Source organism: Girardinichthys multiradiatus, chromosome 2 (assembly GCF_021462225.1).
Source record: "Girardinichthys multiradiatus isolate DD_20200921_A chromosome 2, DD_fGirMul_XY1, whole genome shotgun sequence".
NCBI lineage: Eukaryota > Metazoa > Chordata > Actinopteri > Cyprinodontiformes > Goodeidae > Girardinichthys > Girardinichthys multiradiatus.
The window spans coordinates 16378928-16399059 of record NC_061795.1 but is presented as its reverse complement, the minus strand read 5'-3'; the positions used below and the strand labels follow the sequence as shown (position 1 = coordinate 16399059).

Sequence of the window (20132 nt, the reverse complement as noted above, 5' to 3'; positions counted from 1 at the left end):
CACCTGCAAAAGACTAACTATAAAGCACAGGGGTGGACTAGTTATGCTATGGGTTTGTTGCAGCCTGTGGCATTAGAAATGTTTAACTGATACAGGAAAGACTGGATTAAAAAAAATAACATCACAGCATAATATATGAGAGGCACCCTAGAATCCCTGATTAAAAACCTCAATATGCAATAGCTGACAGTCCACTATCCTAAATATCATTAAAGCCTTTGGATGAACTATATATTAGAGTTATCAGACCCCTAACCCTAACCTTCATAATACACGGTTTGATTCTACTTCTATATTTTCTTATTTGAAGAACATACAGGGGGACAAGGTATCAGGTGATCAGTGTATTGAACACAGCTAAAGTAGAAGAAGAGGACCTTTAACCAACCATAGAGCCCATAAATTTACCATGTATGGTTTTCCATTCATTATTGTTTTAAGAGTAAAACTTTAAGTACAGTATATTTTTGGCTATGCAGAAGGACAGACTTGATGTGGGCATTTAATCAATTCAACCCCAATACAAGACATAATTATAAGAGAAAAAGTAATATTTTTCTGCAATATTGCCTCATTTTCTTTTTTGTTTCATATATGTGATAAATTAAGCTTTTGCATTCATGTGATTATCTTCACCAATAAGATTTTTTTCCAATTTCTTTTGTATCTTCATAAAGAATCCTTTCAAATCTATTTAGCAACATATTTACTCAATGCGGCAGATTGTTGCGGAAGTACTAGCTTTTGCTAGAAAAGTACGTCTCAGACATGCTTGTATCACATTTGGAGTTATAGGGTTAAAAACTCACTTGATAAACTGGCTGACGTTTTCACAAACAGACTCACAACCAGGCCAGTTACACACGCCGTGACCGAAGAGGACGTGTGCGGGGGCCCAATCCCCATTCACACTGTTACTGGATGAGCAGGAGGACAAGGAGGGAGAGACAAAACTGACACATCATTAAAAATCAAAGCTGCCAGACAACAAAACAGCAGAAACCCTGATAGAAGATTTTGTTTCCTTTTTTTAGGTGGCATGAAGTGACAGAGGTGATCAGTAGCACCAAAAAATAAACGGAAAACTATTTACTTTTGATTTAGGACATGTTCTCCAGTCATGTAAACTTTTTCTTTGCTGAACCACCTCAGGTGGTGGGATAAAAAGCAGACAAACAACAGAAAATAAACCAGCCCGCAGGGAATTGAAGCCTCAAAAGCAAACATCTCCCCACCTGCACCCTCAGATAGAGAGAATGTCTGCAGATGACACGTCTTTGATGTTTACAAAAAGCCAGAATCGTTTCACCAGTACAACGTGTTTACAGTAATGACAAAGGATCTTACCAATCTGCTCTGTACGGAGACTCAGAGAGCTGCCCACTGGTCAGCGTAACTTGTGTTGATATTCTCTGATTCCCCTTCATTATGGTCCCGTTGTCAGACAGAGAACATCTGAGCTCTTTCCATAACTGCTGCATCTCTGTGGGGCTTAAATAGCCTATAGGATAATACAAAATCACATTCCTTGAGCACTAAAAAGCCGAACGGTAAAAACAAAAAGCTGCTAATATTGGCTTTGAAAGCAAACTCCCCTGAGAGATAAAAAAAAACTAGGAAAAATTGGTGCTACATGTAGAAAGGAGGAACCTGAAGAAAGGTTGGAAGAAGAGTCGGAGGGTATCTGTTCCTGGAGGAGCTGCTGGAACACGAGCTGCTGTGCAGGAAGCTGCAGAGAAGAGAGCAGGAGCAATTTGTTTCATGTCAGGTAGTAAAGTTTGCTTAAATGCTTCCCCTTCAGAAGAAGATCAGAGCGTTTCTGACTGTTGGACATTTTGTATCATAGATAAAAAGCGCCACAGTTAAAAAAATAAAGAATTGGTAATAACTTAATTAAAGTTAAGCCACTCTATAACTATCTATTCTTATTATCTTATCATATTATCTTATTATCTATTCTATTATCTAAACAATTTTTAAAATACATGATTAAATAATTAAATTTGGAAATCATTAATTGAAGTTTAAAAAAATAAAATAAAATAGTAAACTATGCAAATATTTCAGTATTTCTTTAAATACTTTATAAACAGGTGTTTTACTTTACTTTAAAAAGCTACAGACCGTCATGAACTAATTTAAACTGTCAGTATACACCCACAAAGCAGAGGCTAGCATCTGATTGGTTAACCTGCACAAGAACTCAACTGCAGACCAATCACATTGCCTATAGCTTTGTTAGCTCTGCTTGCAGGCTTGATGGGTAAACACAAAGCTATGAAATCAAAAATGAATTTTGAAATAATTATATGTTTTTACCTTGAAGAATACAATTTTGAATACGTGGTTTCCACAATTAATATTACTTTTCCAAATTAATACAATATTTGAATAATTATAAAATCACGTATTACTTTATTTAATGTATGCATTTCTTAATTTTATTTCAGTGATCACATATAAATGTTTTTGTTCCCGTCTGGGTCTGTTGGAAACATTAAAAACAGAATATGCCACCATGATGATGAACACGTTAAAATAACAGACAGAATTAAAAACAACATAGTACATTGCAAATTCACAAATATAATAATAATAAGTATTATCATTATTACAAAGAACAGTAAAGAACAAGTCAAACAAGTAAAAAGCATAACCTTATTTAATTTTACCCTTTTTAAAGATAATAATAATACATTTGTTTATATATTACCTTTCAAAACAGAGTTACAAACTGCTTTACAATACAATATAAGAATCAAAAAAGCATAAAATAAATAAAACAATTTAAAATGTAATCAAAATTAGGATTTTCTATTATTATTATCTTTTTATATGGCTACTACATCTGTGAGTTTGCAACCCCAATAAAATGAGATGACCAGCAAAGCATTTTTACAAACATTGCCATTAAGCCCAAAATTATTCATACTCCTGGCAAATTTAGATTTGAAATAATTTTTATATTCAAGCAGCAAGATTGTTTCTGAATGGTAAAGAGAGGCATCTCTTAAAAAGATAATACAACTATGAAAAACAAGTAAACGTTTGGAAAAAAAAAACAATTGCTCTTTTTTATTTATATTTTATTAAACAAACTGTCAAAATTAATTATACCCTTCTCAGTTATCAATGGATAAATTATGCCAAGTTATCCTTGGGACTGAACTCCAAGTCTTTGAGGTAGGAAGAGCTCCGTGCCATCGCCCTAATCTTTGGCTCCCGCTACAGATTCTGTATGGGACTCTGCTTGGGCCTCTCCCAAAACATTAATAAAACTTTCAGTCAGTAGAAACATGCTTTGAACCTAAATCTTTCAAAAGGTATGAACAATTTAGGATTCAACTGTATATATACACAAACACCCAGCATAAACATACATATTCATGCATCTACATGCATCATGTATTTATGATGGTGAAGCTTTTACCTCTTTGACTTTCTTGCTGGACTGCTGTTGAAGCAGCTGTTGTTGCTGCTTGTAAAATTCCTTCAGGTGTTGCTAAAAACAGCAGCAAATTATTACATCTAAACGTACCAGTTTTAAAAAAACATGTTGGCATTATGAAGGAAGCATTTTGCACATGAACAAAACAAATTTAGTTACTCCTCGGTCGAATGTGTCTGAATCAGAAGAAAAACAGATTTTTTGTGTAGGAGGTTGTATCAAATGTTTGCTTCTACAAAATGCTTTCCTTTTTAACAGACGGACCTGTTATAATTGAGTCCTGTTCACATTTATGAATATCCGGAGACGTTTATGGATTGGGATCTTTTTCATACTTGTAAAATTCTATGAAAAAAATGAAACAAAAAAAATATTAATTTTATCTAAATAAACATGCAAATAAGACTAGAGAATAAAAAAGATGATGAAATGATGTCATCCATTTATATCTAGTTAGTAACTTTAAATATTTTCCCCTTTTTACTTTCCTTATTTATTTTAGCAGTTATCAGCATGTTTAGGCCAACTATTTGCTAATTTATCAGCTTAAATGTTCAGACAGCGGTTGATGTAATAAATAAAAAATATTACCAATAAAGTCTTGATTTTAACACAAGTAAATAAATTGTATTGTATGACATAGAGTGGTGAGTACTTATCTGGCTACACCAGAGATAGAAAAGAAACACACAATAATCGTTTTATCCACATTTTAACTGAATAATATCTAATTAGCATCATTAAAATGTAAATTTTATAAACATGAACCCTTTCCATATATGAGCACATTCGATCAGATAAAACAAGGGCTCTAATATAAACAACTTGAACAGTACGGCGGTTGTTGCAGATTTGTTTTTGTTAGACTATGATTCATCTGAACGACTCTGTGTGCTGTCCTAATATGATTCACTTTAATTGTATGGAAGCTTTGTAAAAATGTATAAAACTCGCGTTTACCTCAGAGTAAACTACAATATTTCTAATCTAGTTTCCTAAATTACAAATGTTACCATAAAATGTATGTTTTCTTGTCTTAATCTATTCATCTTCAAAGCAATGTGATAAAACCCTGTTAACTGAAAGGTTAACAGTGTGTAGACGTACCTGCTGGAGCAGAAGGGCTTGCTGCTTGTGGATCAGAGCCTGCAGCTGGTTGGGCGACAGAAACTGCTGCATCTGCTGAGGAGCCATCATGGCCAGAAAGACCTCAAAGACGAAGAAGGACAGGATAAAAATGAAAACAGCAGGAAAAGACCACAGTCTGCAGAGAGGCGTCAGGGGTAGCAGATGTTAAACAATAATAGCCATCAAGTGGGAATCTTTCCAATTTCACAACAGGATTGTAAACGCCTTTGTGAACATCCTCATGCTGGATAGTGTCGTCGACCCTAAATGAGATGGGAGATGGCCCGACCTAATTAGCTCCACAATTTCATGCTGGTTGTGGCTCCTCTAATAGGAGTGTATGGCTATTAATAAAAGCAAACACCCCCAGAATAATAACTGATCTGTAAACTTGACTTAGTGACTAATAACTAACTGATCATCTCCCTGTGTTATCAGGAAAGATTTAGCACGCCTGCATGAGGAACACAAGCAACTTAGAAAACAAAATAAAAAAACAAAGAAAAATCAAAATGTTCTGCACAATTTAAACAGACTGAGCCCTGTGTGTATTTATTATGAAGCCACATGGGACATATTGAAACTGTTTGGATGAAAATGAAATGAAAACTCTCAAACATTTTAAAGATGTCTTTGTTTTTAGTAAACTAAGCTAAATTCCTCACAGATTCAACCAGACTGAAAAGTTCGATGGCTGTTGAAATCTAAATTTACTATAACTGAATTTTTGATAGAGCAGAAGATATAACGGTGCCAGGCTCTGCAGTGTGTCGGATGTATGAGATTTAGTCTTGCTAAGAGTTGAAGCGTCAGTTTGTTTTCAAATGGTTGAATTAAAAGCAGTTTACAGAAGTTACATTTATTGTCTTCCTCTTAAGTAAGAAAACTGCCTACGTTTTGTCTCCATGGTGAATGACTGATTCATAGCTAAATCACATAAAATGTCATAAAACACCTGCTTATAACTTATTGAGTACATTTACGAGACTAGTTCTCTGGCTCTAGATAGAGTTTCATCAGAAAAAAGAAAAACATTATGCAAGATTAAAATAGTACTTATGTTTTTACTCACATCCTGTAAATCTTTCTTTTCCTCTCTGAGAGCTACACTGTAAATGTGAATGGTGTAGTCTGGCTGCTGCAGTTACAGACACATTGTAAGTGTGTAACATCTCTTTCATTTAGAAGATCAAATGCTCTTTTTTTATCTATTTTTTGTTCATCATTGTTTTGTTTCTATTGAGATTTTATTCTTGGGCGGGCATTTCTTTTTCATTTAAAAAAACAAAAATATGTACACATTTTTATATTTCTATTTTGTTATTTTTGCATTTATTTATTGCATTTTCAGGTTAAAACGGCAGCATTATAATTGTGAGGACTAAAATGTAATTCCGGCAAGCAGATGAAGTTGAGCTGATTAGATTGTACAGTCATGTAGTTTAGTTTTCCAGTCCACTGGTTGAAAAAGGAAGAAGAAAATATGCTGATGTGGCAGCCAGCTCATCTCATATAGTAAAAATTCTGAAAACTACAGTCATGAAAAAAAGCAGTTTTCAAAAATGCATACATTTGACACATGAATCTGGTTGTAGAGCAGACTCCAGGAAGCAGCGTTGACCATTTGTTAATTATCATGCCTGTCTGACCGAATAACAATACCAGCAACAGAAATGTGACAGAGCGCCGTAAAAAAGTTTTGGATCATGGTTACTTGTTTTTAACCTCGCATCTGTTTGATCTTTGGGCCTTTGCACAAATAATCCTGCTGGTTCGGTCTCGCTGCATAATTAAAGTACAAACAAGGGCTCTTCATGGTTCAAATATAATCTTATATCTGATCCAATCTAGAACAGTCGACAGAACTCCAGATTGCTGTTTGAATGTCGTCTCTGAGGGCATCCAGCAAAGAACTGTTACATCTCTTCACATTTTTTGCTCACTCTTGTTTACAATCTATTGAGAGTAGGATTTGACAAAAGAAGAAAAGCAGACTATGAGGGAAGATCAGGGTAAAAGGATACCTGTTTGTGGAGGAGGCTCTGGCAGTTTTGCGCCCTCACTCCACTGCAGGAGTCCCCATTAGCTGCTTTCTCTCCCGCTCCCACGTCTGTGTGGCTGAGGAGGCTGCTGACTGGAGTTTGACGGGCTGCTGAGGGACTTAGAGGAGACTCAGGCATCTCAGCACAGGTCCTAAAAAAAGACACCCCCCCATCAACAATAAATAAGCTGTAAGACTCAGACTCAGAATCCCAGTGGAATCACTTCTTTGTTCCAAGAACAAGGCAAGATGTTTATTTTAGGAACCTGCAGTGTCATTTTAAAAGTATTCAAGAAATTGCCTGTGGCAAAATTGTACTTAAATGCTTTAAATGCAATTTATAGCCCTAAAACAGAGTCCATCTGCAAATATCAGGTAAGTGTGTAATATAGTTGTGTATTATTAAAATGTCCAAACAGTCTAGAGAATAAATGTATATCTTTTAGACATGCAAAAATTTTTTTATTACTGCTGCATGCAGAAGAGATGAAGCAAACCGCTTGTGTCTAATGTCTAATGATAAATTACTCTTTTAATTGTCTATGTTAGACACCAACACTGAACACATTTCTGAACTCTTTTACTTGTGTGAGTGTTAAATAAAAGCCACATACCTTTATTATCTGAATTCAGAGCAGCCAGACAGAGATGGTGTCTCCAAGTGAAGCAGGTATGGACTGAACGAAGGAGATATCTGATGGAGTTGTGAGTCTACCTGAGGGGGGAGGAGTTGCTGCACCACTCTCTGAAAATGACAGCAAGGATAGAAGGTGATTCTTGAAAAGATGCAGAACAATCATCAGACAGCTCATTTAGGGGCCCTTTCATATTGTCCATGATTGCTCATTTTTGCATTCTGCAATTAACAAAACTTTTTTAACAAGTGACTTGACAATGAATTTAACTGACAGACTCCGTTGCTTGATGACATGCAAAGATTATTAAACAAATAGCTTTGGAGAAATTGCTCATTTAGAGCATTTTTAGTTTTTCTATATTTCTATTTTCCACAGCAGTTCTGTAAAGCTTTCCTGAGGTCAGAACATAAGGATACACTTTAAACCTACCTTGCTCTTTAAACAAGAAAGTAATTTAAAGAGTTGTGGAGTCTGGTAATGGTCTGGTAATGAAATTCAGAAGAAATTCACTGTTACATTGTAATAAAAAGTAGATATAAAATGGAAGAAAATTATAATTTAAACATGACACTAGCATATGTTAAAGCTGTTAACCTGGAGTTAAAATAAAACTTTTTGTATGGAAGGATTCTGAGATTTGAGAGCAGAGGGTCCAAACACATTTCAGGACACATTATTAAATTAGCTTTAAGAGTTGACTCTATTAAGCTCTTCTGGGCGAATTTAAGTTCCCCTCCATGCCAGGAGGGGACCTCAGCAGCAGCAAGGTCCACTTTTACCATATACAGCTCTGTTATGCTGTATCCCACATGGTATCCTATCAGAAGCACAAAATTCGAAGCTTACTGTTTTATTGAGCAATCCACAAGTTTCAGTTTGTAAGTCAGTGGATATCTTCACTAAAAACCAAGAGCAAGGAGACCTGAGAGCTTGGACTGGTCAGTTAGGATGGTGTCAGGTGACCTTTGTCTTGTTGTCTTCAACTCTGTCATTACTCTCACGCCAGTCCTGTTTGGATGTCAGGATTTTGCTATAAAGAATTTCTACAGCTGAAGCTTTATTGTGTATGTCTCATACCCTAAAAACTGCTGTAAAACAATCCAGTTTAGTGTTTGTTCTTTTGCTAACCTAGTCCTGAATCATAAATGGACCAACTTAGTCCTGTTACTTTTATTAATACAGTAGGGTTGGGTAATGGAGGGAGAACAATGTTATCTCTAAAGTAAATGTCCTTATTTATAATTGAATTTGGGAAATGAAGTTAATATTCTATATACAACACTGTAAAGAATCGCCTATCTATATTGACTTAATGATTGTAGAATATAAACTATCTATGTGTGTAACTGGAATGGGCAGATAGAGGAGAGGGGAGTAAAAGCATAGGGAGTGAAGATAGAGGTCATAAATTGGTGAAGGACAGGGGATTACTGGATGGGGGTGAAGAAGATAGGGGAGGACAAGCTTGCTAGAAGAAAATAACCAGAAGCACTCCTTATTTGGACCTAAGGAACTGTTATGCTATACATGAGTGACATGATATATGTATATGTTGAACACACTCTTGAGACTGAATAAAACGAGCTGGAAGCGGAGAGAGACCAGAGTTGGGCTCGCAGGTGTTTGGCTGCGGCCTATCTCTCACTCTGCGCAGAGGCGAACATAAGCTGATTGTACTTTGTGTTTATTTCACTTTTTTGAAACCTGTGCCCAGATCAACGGACCCGGGGAAGCAGAGACGGCTTCGACATGACTAATAACTAATTCTAAGGCTAAAGTGTAAATGTTGCACATAGCTAACATTAGCTTGGGCTAATAGCAAGTAAAAGGCTAATGTTAGTTCAGGTGAACAAACTAATTCTCTAGTGTGAACTAGAGTCATTAAAACAATCCTTAGACATTAATATTATCATACAGCATCATTTTACAATCTTAAAGATTCTTATTTCATTCTGATGAAGAGGTTTAGTGAAATCTGATCAGGTGTTTGTTTAGTTCAAAATGGCGGTCTGTGAAAAATAATGAGGATCCATCTAGTCTACCCTAACCCAACAAATGAAGTGTTTTGATCCAGTGTTTCTTTAAAACCACCCAACATCTATTTTAACATCACAAACACAGCATTTGAGTTAAAGAAATAAACCAGCACTTGGTGATGCTCCAGTAAGACTGATAGCATGGTTGGATCCAGTCTAAAGAAAGTTGATTCCAGCTTGGATCCTGCAGAGGGCCTTGTGGCTCAACTCCAGGCAAAGATGTTGATCTGTTCTGAAAGCTTGTACCTAATCCACCCTAGGCAGACATCCTCCCTCCTACTGTAGGTAGTCCTAGTTCTTTAAGCTCACATGGTGGAAGTTTAACTGAGCTTTGGAAGCAGCTTTAACCATCCTTACAGTGGTGAACCTATAAAAGACATTTCTTCATAGACCAAGACACCGTTTCACCTGTCCGATCCTGGATTGTGAATGAAGGAACTTCATTCACAATCCAGACATTCACAATTCACTCCAGACATTGATGCTAGATTGAATTTCCAGGAGTGGACCAAGAGGATGATCTTGACAACAAATGTATTGTATGAGAGTGATTAAACCTAGCTGTTCTACGAATCAAGAAATTACTTAAATAGGACCTGTCTGACAACATGACGTAGGCTAAAAGTTATCAAAAAGCAGAACATCATCCTTTAATCTAAATAATTTAATAATAAATTAGAAACAAAGTCCTTTGCATCTATCGGAATAAAAAGAGTTATGAAGCCTATTTTAAAGCTTTGCATCTCCAATAGCGAGAGCCACTATATACAAATGGTGAACAAATGGTGAAGTGCCTCTTTTAGAATAGAAGAGAATAATAAAATAAGAGACTGTACAGTAGGTGCAAATTTTCAAAATACTGTAGTTATTAAAGTAGCATACACAGAATAAAAGAAATGTGCAACTGAATAGGGTGATAGAAAAAGTGCAAATGCGCATGTATAGTTGTGCATAAAAAACAACAACAGACTATTTGAAAGAAATGACAAAACTGTGCAAAGAGCAGTAGGGATGTAAACATTGTATTTTGAGTTTGTTTGGAGCAGTGATAAGTCCAACAGCTGGTGGGAGGAAGGATCTGTGATGACACTTCATTGTGCACCTAGGATGCCGCAGTCTTTCACTGAAGGAGCTCTCCAGCTCTGCAGCAGCTTCATGCATGCGGTGGGTGACTCATCCAACAGTGATGTTATTTTTGCTAGAGTTCTCCTGTCTCCCACCACCTGCACTGGGTCGAGGGGGCATCATGGCCTTCCTGATGAGTTTATCTAACTCATCATCTCGGCTGTGGAAAAGCTGCTGCAGAATTTCATCTTCAAGCTGCTGACTTGAAAGTCAGAAATACTGTCTTTTGTGTGAAAATACAGAGCCTAACAATAATATTTACTGGATTAACATTAGAGTTTTATTGGAAAATAAAAATAAATTAGTTTTCAGGTGTAAATTAATCTTTCCACAGCTGTAAATCCCCTGTGACCCACAGGGGCAATAACACACAAATAGCTGTTGTGGTAATTCTCATGCTAGCGTGTATCTCTTGGGAGCAATTAGAATGGTTACATAATAATTAAAAAAAACTCCACAAACTTTAGTGACTGAGGATGTTTTACAAAAGATATGACCAAAAGCATTTAATATTTGCAACTTCCCTCAGCTTGAAATGAATTGTTCAACTGATGCAATGTTTGAGCTTAGACTACTGTACATATTTTATGTCCTTTCTGGCCTATTTATAGTGTTGGCCCTAGTGACAATGTCATCTGTAACTGGACTCCGTCTGTTAAGTCAGAGCATGTTGAATGTCAGCTGCCAGAGGCAGAAGCAGTGCAGTTTCCTGCTGACACTGACTGGGGAGCTTCATGGAGTTTGCAGGACAGCTAAGACCTTCCGAGGCCTGTAACTACTTAGCAGTCCCAGGCTTCAGTGGCCTGGACCCAGATGAAGATGAAGGTGATTTAATCATCGGCTTCAGACCCAAATTCTCGCCCATCCCATCCCGAAGGAGCTCAATATCGGATGAAGACTCAGATCCCGACCCTCCTTTCTGCGGCTCACGGAGGGTGTCGTTTGCTGATGCCAAAGGCCTCAGTCTGGTGCAAGTGAAGGAGTTTGATACGTGGGATGTACCAAAGCTGCCAGGATATGACTCTGCAGAAGTTGAGGGTAAAGATTCAGTGGAATACCACCTATCACCTTTAACTTTCTCCCTTCCACTGTCATCCACAGAGGTGATGGCAAAAGTGTTGAATCAGAAAGTAGAACTGGAAACAATTGAGTTACTCCCAGGGACCACAATACTTAAAGGAGTGATCCGCGTTCTCAACATCTCCTACAATAAGTCTGTGTATATCAGGACCTCTTTGGACAAGTGGGCCACTCACTTTGACCTTCTGGCAGAGTATGTCCCCGGCTCTAGCAACGGCGTGATGGACAGCTTCTCGTTTAAGCTTACCTTGGTGCCGCCGTTTGGGGATCAGGGAGTTATGGTCGACTTTTGTCTGCGGTACGAAACTCCTGCAGGGACATACTGGGCTAACAATAACAACAGAAACTACGTGCTCTCCTGCCAGCACAGAATGAAAGAGGGATCAGGGAAGCCACAAACAGAAAACGCAAACAAGAAAAGTTGCCTGAAGACCTACAGGTAAGGGTTGTGCAATGATTTGTGGAAAAGATTTTAGAAACTGCAGCATAAGTTCAACTTTAAATGTAATTTACCTTATTTAATAATTCTAACTGCACATTCTTGGTCATTTTTTATTTATTTTAGAAATTGAAGATGAGTAGGCAAGCCAATTTAATCCAAACTGGTCATGTTTTAGTGAGTATTTTGTTAGTGATTGGCTTGAAAAAGAGTCATCAATCTCCACATTAAAGAACTCCTCATCATTTGAGCTCTGTATTTTCCCCAAATTTGACACAAATATTAAAAATATCTTCATCATGGACTGTGAGGGGAAACTAAAACCAAAAGCCAATAATAAAATTATATAAAAGCTCAACCTATCGATCCTTACGCCCTCCCATTGTGTTGATTGGTGATATTTTCAAAACAAAAAAGTGTGAAGTAGATGGAATGACTTAAAATAACTGTCTGGATTTGATTGATTCACAGTCAGAGTGTCTCTACTGTGGAAAACATTTCATCAAAGCAAGCTTCATCACAGGAAAATATGTCAACAGGTGAATCTTTATTTTGCTAAGAGTGAAATAAGGAGGATGTCCTAAATATGAGACCAAATGTTTGAACTGTTGCGACTATGGTGAAAGAACAAAATGTCTCTGTTCTCCAGATGAGTCTGTCAGGGCACCAGAGGAGGGCGAAGCCAAGAAAATCTCTCAAGGTCAATCAGCAACTTCGTATGGAGAGGGACAGAAGTTATCGGTGAGCGAAACATTTTCTTTTTTTATATCTAATTGAAAGTTTGCACAGTCTAAAAGCATGTTTACCTTTAAACAGAAGAGGTATTTTTAGGGATGAAAGGAGCCCATGAGGAACAGAGAACTTAACCTGACCCCACTTGCTCTTTATGTGGGAACATCACGTGACAGCAGCTTAAGTACCACCAGCGTAACATAATGCACGGGGGGACACTTTGTGCATGCTGTTTGCACTTCAACAGTTTCTCATTTTGTCTTGCCTGCTAACTTGTTACGTAGCCTGAGCCCTTTTTACTGCGACGTGCAGCAATAATATGGGATTTCATGTGATAACACCACACAGAGTACTGTGTAATTGTGAGATAAAGGGAATTTTATGCAAAGGTTTTGATTTTCTTTACAAACTAAATCCTGAAATGTTTTGCAGCCATTTGTATATAAACCCATGAGGCAAAACTTTGTGGACCAATACTGGTCATAATCACAGCTGCACAACTTTTGTTCTAAGCCTTTGCACATATAAAAAACTGACATTTTTGGCCATTCCTTTACACAAAATAGAGCAAGCCCAATCAAATGGGAAGGAGCACAGCTGTGAGTTTTGCCACAGATACTAAATTGGATTTAGGTCTAGACTTTTGAAAGTCCACCAAGCACATGAATTTGCTGTTGATCTAAACCACTCTATTGTAGTTCTGACCATAACCACCGTGACCTCCTTCCCTGTCCCTTCAGAAGAAAAGCATCCCCATAGTATGATGCTGCCAACTCCATGTTTTTCTGCAGGGACACGTGTTCAAAGGGATGTGTAGTGTTAGTTAACCACCACATGCAGATTACAGTTGTCTGCTTCATGCTTGCTGCTGGACTGCAGACAATCTTCATGCAATTAAACCAAAATGAAAAACACCATGACTGAACCTAAATATTGTGGCATGTATTAAACAAACAAATCTGAACATCAACAGCTACCAGATACCAGAAAAAAGGACATTAAAGGAAAAATGAATTTTAAAAAAACTGTCCTGGGCGCTCTATCTTGTGCGCAAAAGACATTTTTAATCAATTAAACATGTTATTATAAGGCTTTCTTGTTTTGCATTGGGACACGTGAGTCATATCCCTCGATTTAACAATGTGCTTGACACAGAATGAAAGCCGACAGCTTTCACTGCCCGGGAATGGGAAAGCGGGAGGGGGTGACGACTTAACTTTAGCTTTTAATATTTTTATCTTTTTCAATGTTTTTAAACAGAGTATTATAATATTACATCATCTTATTATTATTTTTATTACCTCCTACTCCATGGCTTCAAACGCCATCTTCATATAGGGTCATTCTGCTCTCCCAAATTGTCCATGATGAGAGCCAATAGTAGCACATGTAAGACCTTCATTTCAATAGGGCAGTCTGCTCCACTTTTGCAGCTGTTATTCATTGCACATGTAATCTTTGTAGATCACCCACAACATGCGCACTTATTGCACATGCATTTTGTTTTTTTAACACAAGCAATTTAATGGTCCTTATTTGGAATTGTTGAAGATCAGGCCCTATGTGTTTTGGATGGAAGCCAAAATTAAAAATGTTGGTCTCATCAGAGCCCCTTCTTCTGCATGTTTTCTGTGTCCCCTGCATAGCTTGTGTCAAACTGCCAAAGGATATTCTCATGGCTTTCTTTTAATAACAACTTTCTTCTTGCGTTTTTAGAGGCCAGGTTTGTGGAGTGCATAACTACAACAATGCTCAATGAACAATGCTCCATGATATTGTTTTGTAACCTAACCCTGCTCTAAACGTTTCCACAACTTTCTCCCTGACCTGTCTGCTGTGTTTCTTGGTCTTCATGATGCTGTTTGTTCACTAATGTTCTCTAACAAATCTCTGAGGCCTTCACAGAACAGCTCAATTTATATGAGGAATATATTACACACAAGTGGACTCTATTATTTATTTTAATTAAGTTTTAAAGGCACTTAGTTGCAATGTCTTTTATCTGGAGGTATCAGAATAAACGAGGTGAAATATGAAAAAACACACTTTTCAGATATTTATTTGTGTATCCTTTTCCTTCTTTTTAGAAATTATTCATTACTTTGTGTTGGTCTAAAATCCTAATGAAGTATATAGAAATTTGGAGTTATAATGTGACAATATGTAAAAATGTCAATGGCAGTTTTGCAAGGCACTTTAAGTATGCTTAAGCAAGCTAAAATTAATATATCCCTTTTAATGGACAGATGGAGAACAAACAAAACAGCAGCAGAAGGAGGCAAAGACAAGCTGCACGGATGGCCAGACTGAGGGACTATTATGCTCAGAGTGAAGGAGGAGAAAAAGACATGGGCAAAGACAAAAAACCCCCAGAAATAAAACAGACAACTTGTGAAGAAACCCCAGGACACAATGTTGTCGGCCAGCCACCATTTAATGAGGGGAACATTAAGTCAGAATGTCCTCAGTTTGTTTTTGACACCCTCGAAGCATGCAGCAAACCTCTTCATAATGCAGCACATGCCCACACATCCACCGAGCAAATGAAATCTGAACTGGTTGTATTAGCACGAGGTGAGAGTGCTTCAGATATCTCAAACAACCCCCCACATTCAGCAGGTGAGGCCGCTCCGCCAGAACAGCAAAATATCAGGGAGCTTGTCACCACAAATACAAAAGGAGACATGAGTTTAGCATGCACTAACAACCCAGCAACAGCGAGTAATGAAATCCTCATAAGCCAGGCCGACAGTTTCACATTTAGCACAGTGGTTGCTCCGCTGTACCGTCAAGCATTTCAGAGGCCGTCAGCTGAAAACCCCGTAAATATGGGAGACTTCAATCATCCTTCTGAAATCAGACTGACTTGTTGCGTTGTTCCAATTAACACTAGAAATGGCATGGGCAAAGTGCAGGGAAATCACACCGAAGAAAAAGAGACAGTAAATAAAATCCCAAAGTGTGAGGACATTGCACAGAATCCAATTAAGAAGGAAAAGAACCCTGACCAGAGTGGGACTAACATATCTCTGGGTCAACAACAGCTTTTAGGACGCAATTTTCCATTTGAGAGTATCCACTCCCAGACAAAAGCACAGGAGGAAATTCAGTCCAGTGGAGCAGCTAAACCACCACAATGTCAATCACCAGAACACAACTATTCCCTCATTTCAGCAAATGTAGATGAAACACTTGCAAAGGATAAAACTAAGCAGGGTTTTAAACCTTTTCGGATTAGGCTAGGACATTTTGCTGCAGGAACCAACCAGCTGGTCACTGGGGTTCAAGAGAAGGATTATGAGTGCTCAGAGGTAGACAAGGAAAATGAAAGTAGGAAATCTGTCACGACTTCGACGGAAGACAAACTTTTACAGGTATTCAATGAATTGAATTCCAATCAAACTGACAGTAAAGGTTGCCTGAATAGTACTGTCTATCTTTGTGAACCAGAGAGAAAAGATCTTGCATCGCTAAATGAATCTTTGGAAGCTCAAGAGGAAGCAAATATAGACAAAGACGTTTTTGGCTTAGAAAAAGGTAATAAAAGCAACTCTAATGATATTAAGGTAATGTATGAAGTTGCTCAGTCCATCATAAATGAGGTTAGAAGTAACAATCACTGTCATGCTGATATGTCTGGAAGATCCGATGGTCTAAATGTTCTGGAAAAAAAAGGACATTGTGAAATGGATTCCTCTTTCATAAACCAAGATGAGGATTTCCTTTTAATGGATATTGTTGAGGGGAAAAACTGGGAAATGATGGTTGAAGAGGAGGAAAACAGTGTTTTATCAAAAGAAAAACAGATTGGGCTACTAAATTCAAAGACAGAGGCCAATGAAACCGATGGGAAAGCAGAAGAAGCAACAGGGATAAAGATAGAAAGGGCTGTGGTGGAGGAGAGCCAGGTGTGCATAGGGAAGGAATTCAAGCCGGTTAATATCATAAAGACAGATGGAATAGAAAGTACTGAACTAAACAAAATGGATGGACAAAAAGTAACAGAGCTGCAGAACGAAACCAAGATACACTGGGTCAGTACAGAAAAGGCAGGTGTCCAAGAAGATGAGGAAAAAACTGAAATTGACATGAAGCAGGATAATCTGGCACAGCTGAACAAGGAGAACGGAGAACAGAAGAATACAGACTTTAAACAGATAATCCTTGTTAGTGAAGCAGGTGAGATTGTAATTACAGATGCAGACTCAGATATGGCAATGCAAAACAGAGAGGATGAAGCATGGTCTTTTAAAGTAGGGTCAGACTTTACACAAAGCAAGGTTGAAGATGATTTATCTGCGCTAGTGAGCAGAGCTGCGAAAAACGATTCAAGTGAGAGGCAATATGTGTACAGTCAAACTGATACTCGTCCGACCTATAAGGATGGGGTTCAAAGCAACAAGGGTGCCACAGATGACCAATCAAAGGCAGACACCAAAAACCCTACCTCCAAAGGAGGTATGTGCGATTCAGCCGACGAACCTGATAGCAATTCAGCAGAGTCTGACTCAGACGAAGAGCTACAGTTGTATGTGCACTGCCTGAGGGCTGCTGGTGCACCAGCACAGGTCCACAAAGACAAGATCAGAGATGCAGGATTCACGGCATCCAAAAGACCCTCCATAAACAGAGGCAAATTGCCACCAACACCCATGCCATCCATCAGCGAAGCTCTGAATGAAGAACAGCAGCACAGCAGTCCTCCGGAGACCCACAAGGACATAAAAACACCTACTGAGCCAACATCTGATAAACAGGAGACTATTAACCAAAATGAGTGGAGATGGAAAGACTTATTTTGTTGCAAAACATTGCTGTACACCTCCTTGATGGTGGTGTTTACAGTTGTGGCATACCATTATGATTTTCTTGCTTGTTTCTTGCTTTACATGATATCAGTCATTTGGCTATGCTGTAAAGGAGAGAGACAACCAATTGAAAAAGGGAAGAATAACTGAATTACACTGTAAAAAGCAGTTTTAAGAGGACTCCTGGGCATTAAACCTTATATATTATGCATATGAGAATAATTCTTGTATTTTCCCTATGGGAGGATGTTTAGACTCTGTTGTCAAGAGTATAAACAATTAGCTGTATGCTTATCTGTGGACAAAATGTTGTGTGACCCAAGAAGATTATTGTCATAGATTATAAATCAGTTGTGGAAGGCATGGTAAAGTGTAAATAAAGGCTTAATGTGTGCTGTTTGGGGCTACTGAAAAAACTATGAAATAGTTGTATTTTCATCATAATAATGGTAATAAATTACTCAGCTAATACATATTTGTGTGTAATTGTTTTACTGTACTGATTCTACAGTATATTGTAAAAGAATACAGAGAGAAGCAGCCAAGAGGCCCCTAGCATCTTTGGAGGAGATGCAGAAAACAACTTCTAGTTGTGCTCTCCACAAAGCTGGCCATTATGGAAGAGTGGCAGGAAGAAAGCCATAAGACAACTCATTTAAAGTTATCCACAAGCCATTTGGGGTACCAAGTACCCTGGTCAGATGAGGCCAGAAGTTTAGTTTCTGCTTAAATGTTAGGTGGAAAACTAAAGCTGTACATCACGCTGAAAAACGCTATCCCTTGTCTTCACCAGGGATGCTGGTTAGGTGGATTCAGCAAAGAGTAATTATGGAAGAAAACTTGTTAGAGTCTGCGCAAAAGACTTGAGACCTTGGTGAAAGTTTACCTTACAGCTGGATAATGGCCCTCATAACACTACCAGAGCACAAAGGACACTGGCTTTAATCAAAGCATAATTGTCTGTCAAAGGAATAGAGACAATCAATATCTAAATCCGATGAAAATACTTATTTTGCAAAGAGGAAAATGGAAGATACATACCTGAAAAGACTTGCAGCTGTAATCTCATTGAAAGGTGTCTCTACAAAATATTGATTCAGAGTTATACACAAATGTTATACAGTAAAAAAATAAATAAATAAAGCTTCTATGGCTGTTTATGCTGCCATGGGAAAACTGCATCCTTAGGTTTTAAGAAGGAAAGTAGCAACCAGACACTGCACTTGATTAATTATTCATTAATAAGTATAATAAACAAAGCAGGAGTGTTGTAAGTTTGCTGGTGTAGAGCATAAAAGTGTGTGTTAACACTGTACCACAAAGGAAAGACATCCTCAGTGATCTTAAGAAGCAAATGTTGCTGACCATGAATCTAGAAAAGGCTAACGGTCCTTTTCCATTAGTACCTACTCCACTCGACTCTATTCACCCCGACTACTATTCATGGTTTGGTTCATTCTTCATTGCAACTGGGTGCAATGTGGGTTGGTCGTTTATAGCAAGGTGGCCCCACAGTCCAAAAAAGTAACATGATGTGGTTTGTATGTGATACAAACACAACTAAAGTCTTAGACTGCCATATAAGGCCACTTCCAATCAAGTCCTTCCAGAAGATATTCCACAGTAAGATACATTGTTAACAACTAGAAAACAACCAAGACAGCTGCCCGTCTTCCCAGTACTGGATCTCCTTGCAAATACATCCCAACGTCAGACAATACAATGCTTAGAGAAATTACAAAACAAAACCAGGAGTAACATCTGGGACTCTATAGGCTTCTGTAAGAACTTTAAATATTAAAGCTCACGACACAGTAAGAAAAAGACTCAACATGGATTGTTTATAAGAGAAGCAAGCAGAAAGAACCTCCTCTCTAAAATTAACATGGCAGAATATTTTAAGTTTGTAAAATTGCATTGGAATAAAACAAAAATGCGGAAATAAATAGAAGACATCAGAAGCAAAGTCCATCAGACAGATGAGACCAAAGTGGAGATGTTCAGCCATAATGCACAGTGGTAGAACCAAACACAGCATATCAACACAAACATCTCCTACCATGTTCCAAGCGGTGTGGTGGAAGGTTGATGATATCTATATCATCAACCTTCCACCATATAGAAGTACATAACAGGCCAATATGCCTCTTATGTACTGCTAATACTTCTTAAAACCTTGTTTTGTGGTTTGAAGTAACCCTCTAATAAAAAAAAAAACTGTACAATTGTATCAGTGGTGCAGGTGGAGCACATATAATCAGAGCATAGGAGCTAAACCCTGCACCTATTCTGATAAATACAATGTTAACAGCTCAGTGAATGGCAGCCAAACACTGACATAAATCAGATCTATTTACAACTGCTCATTTACTGCAGTGCTAAATAAACTCCACTGTACTGTCACTGTAGATAAAACCTAACAAGGACAAGGAGTGATATTTTTACAAATGTAATACTTGATTATTAATCCAACATTTTAACACAAACATTAAAGGTCTCAGTCAGTGCAATGAAAATAATGATGTCAAACAATAAGAAAATAACCAACAGGTCATCTTTACTCAGTTCACCAGAAATAATATAGGATTATAACTGCTAGAGCCAATTTGCATTCAAAACACATGTCTGTGGCTAAATAAACAGCATTGCAGCCATCA

The 20132-nt window shown here is 37.7% G+C and overlaps 2 protein-coding genes across 4 annotated transcripts in view; one reads left to right on the top strand and one right to left on the bottom strand.

Moving 5' to 3' along the window:
* Positions 1-20132, bottom strand: part of LOC124881938 (forkhead box protein P2-like) — a 32122-nt gene that overhangs the window by 10187 nt on the left and 1803 nt on the right. For 2 of the 3 annotated variants that reach the window (XM_047387930.1, XM_047387939.1), the window contains exons 2-8: positions 7232-7362; positions 6601-6769; positions 4556-4657; positions 3431-3502; positions 1651-1729; positions 1348-1501; positions 810-917 (exon numbers count right to left, since the gene is read on the bottom strand). In XM_047387930.1, the coding sequence (XP_047243886.1) occupies positions 810-917; positions 1348-1501; positions 1651-1729; positions 3431-3502; positions 4556-4657; positions 6601-6756 (671 nt within the window). In that variant the 5' untranslated portion in view covers positions 6757-6769; positions 7232-7362. The remainder of the gene's footprint in view (positions 1-809; positions 918-1347; positions 1502-1650; positions 1730-3430; positions 3503-4555; positions 4658-6600; positions 6770-7231; positions 7363-20132) is intronic. The other variant, XM_047387948.1, reaches the window with a different exon arrangement.
* ppp1r3ab (protein phosphatase 1, regulatory subunit 3Ab) lies at positions 11151-17948 on the top strand. The gene is made up of 4 exons (XM_047387903.1): positions 11151-11935; positions 12407-12474; positions 12585-12676; positions 14914-17948. The coding sequence occupies exons 1-4, from the start codon at positions 11151-11153 to the stop codon at positions 17623-17625; spliced, it is 3657 nt and encodes a 1218-aa protein (XP_047243859.1). The 3' UTR covers positions 17626-17948.

What these genes read in the sequence shown, in the direction of transcription:
- ppp1r3ab (XM_047387903.1), top strand. Translation starts at nt 11,151, where the DNA reads ATGGAGTTTGCAGGACAGCTAAGACCTTCCGAGGCCTGTAACTACTTA. An exon ending in AGTTGCCTGAAGACCTACAG is followed by an intron (nt 11,936 to 12,406) that starts GTAAGGGTTGTG and finishes ATTGATTCACAG; the next exon opens with TCAGAGTGTCTCTACTGTGG. An exon ending in ACAGGAAAATATGTCAACAG is followed by an intron (nt 12,475 to 12,584) that starts GTGAATCTTTAT and finishes TCTGTTCTCCAG; the next exon opens with ATGAGTCTGTCAGGGCACCA.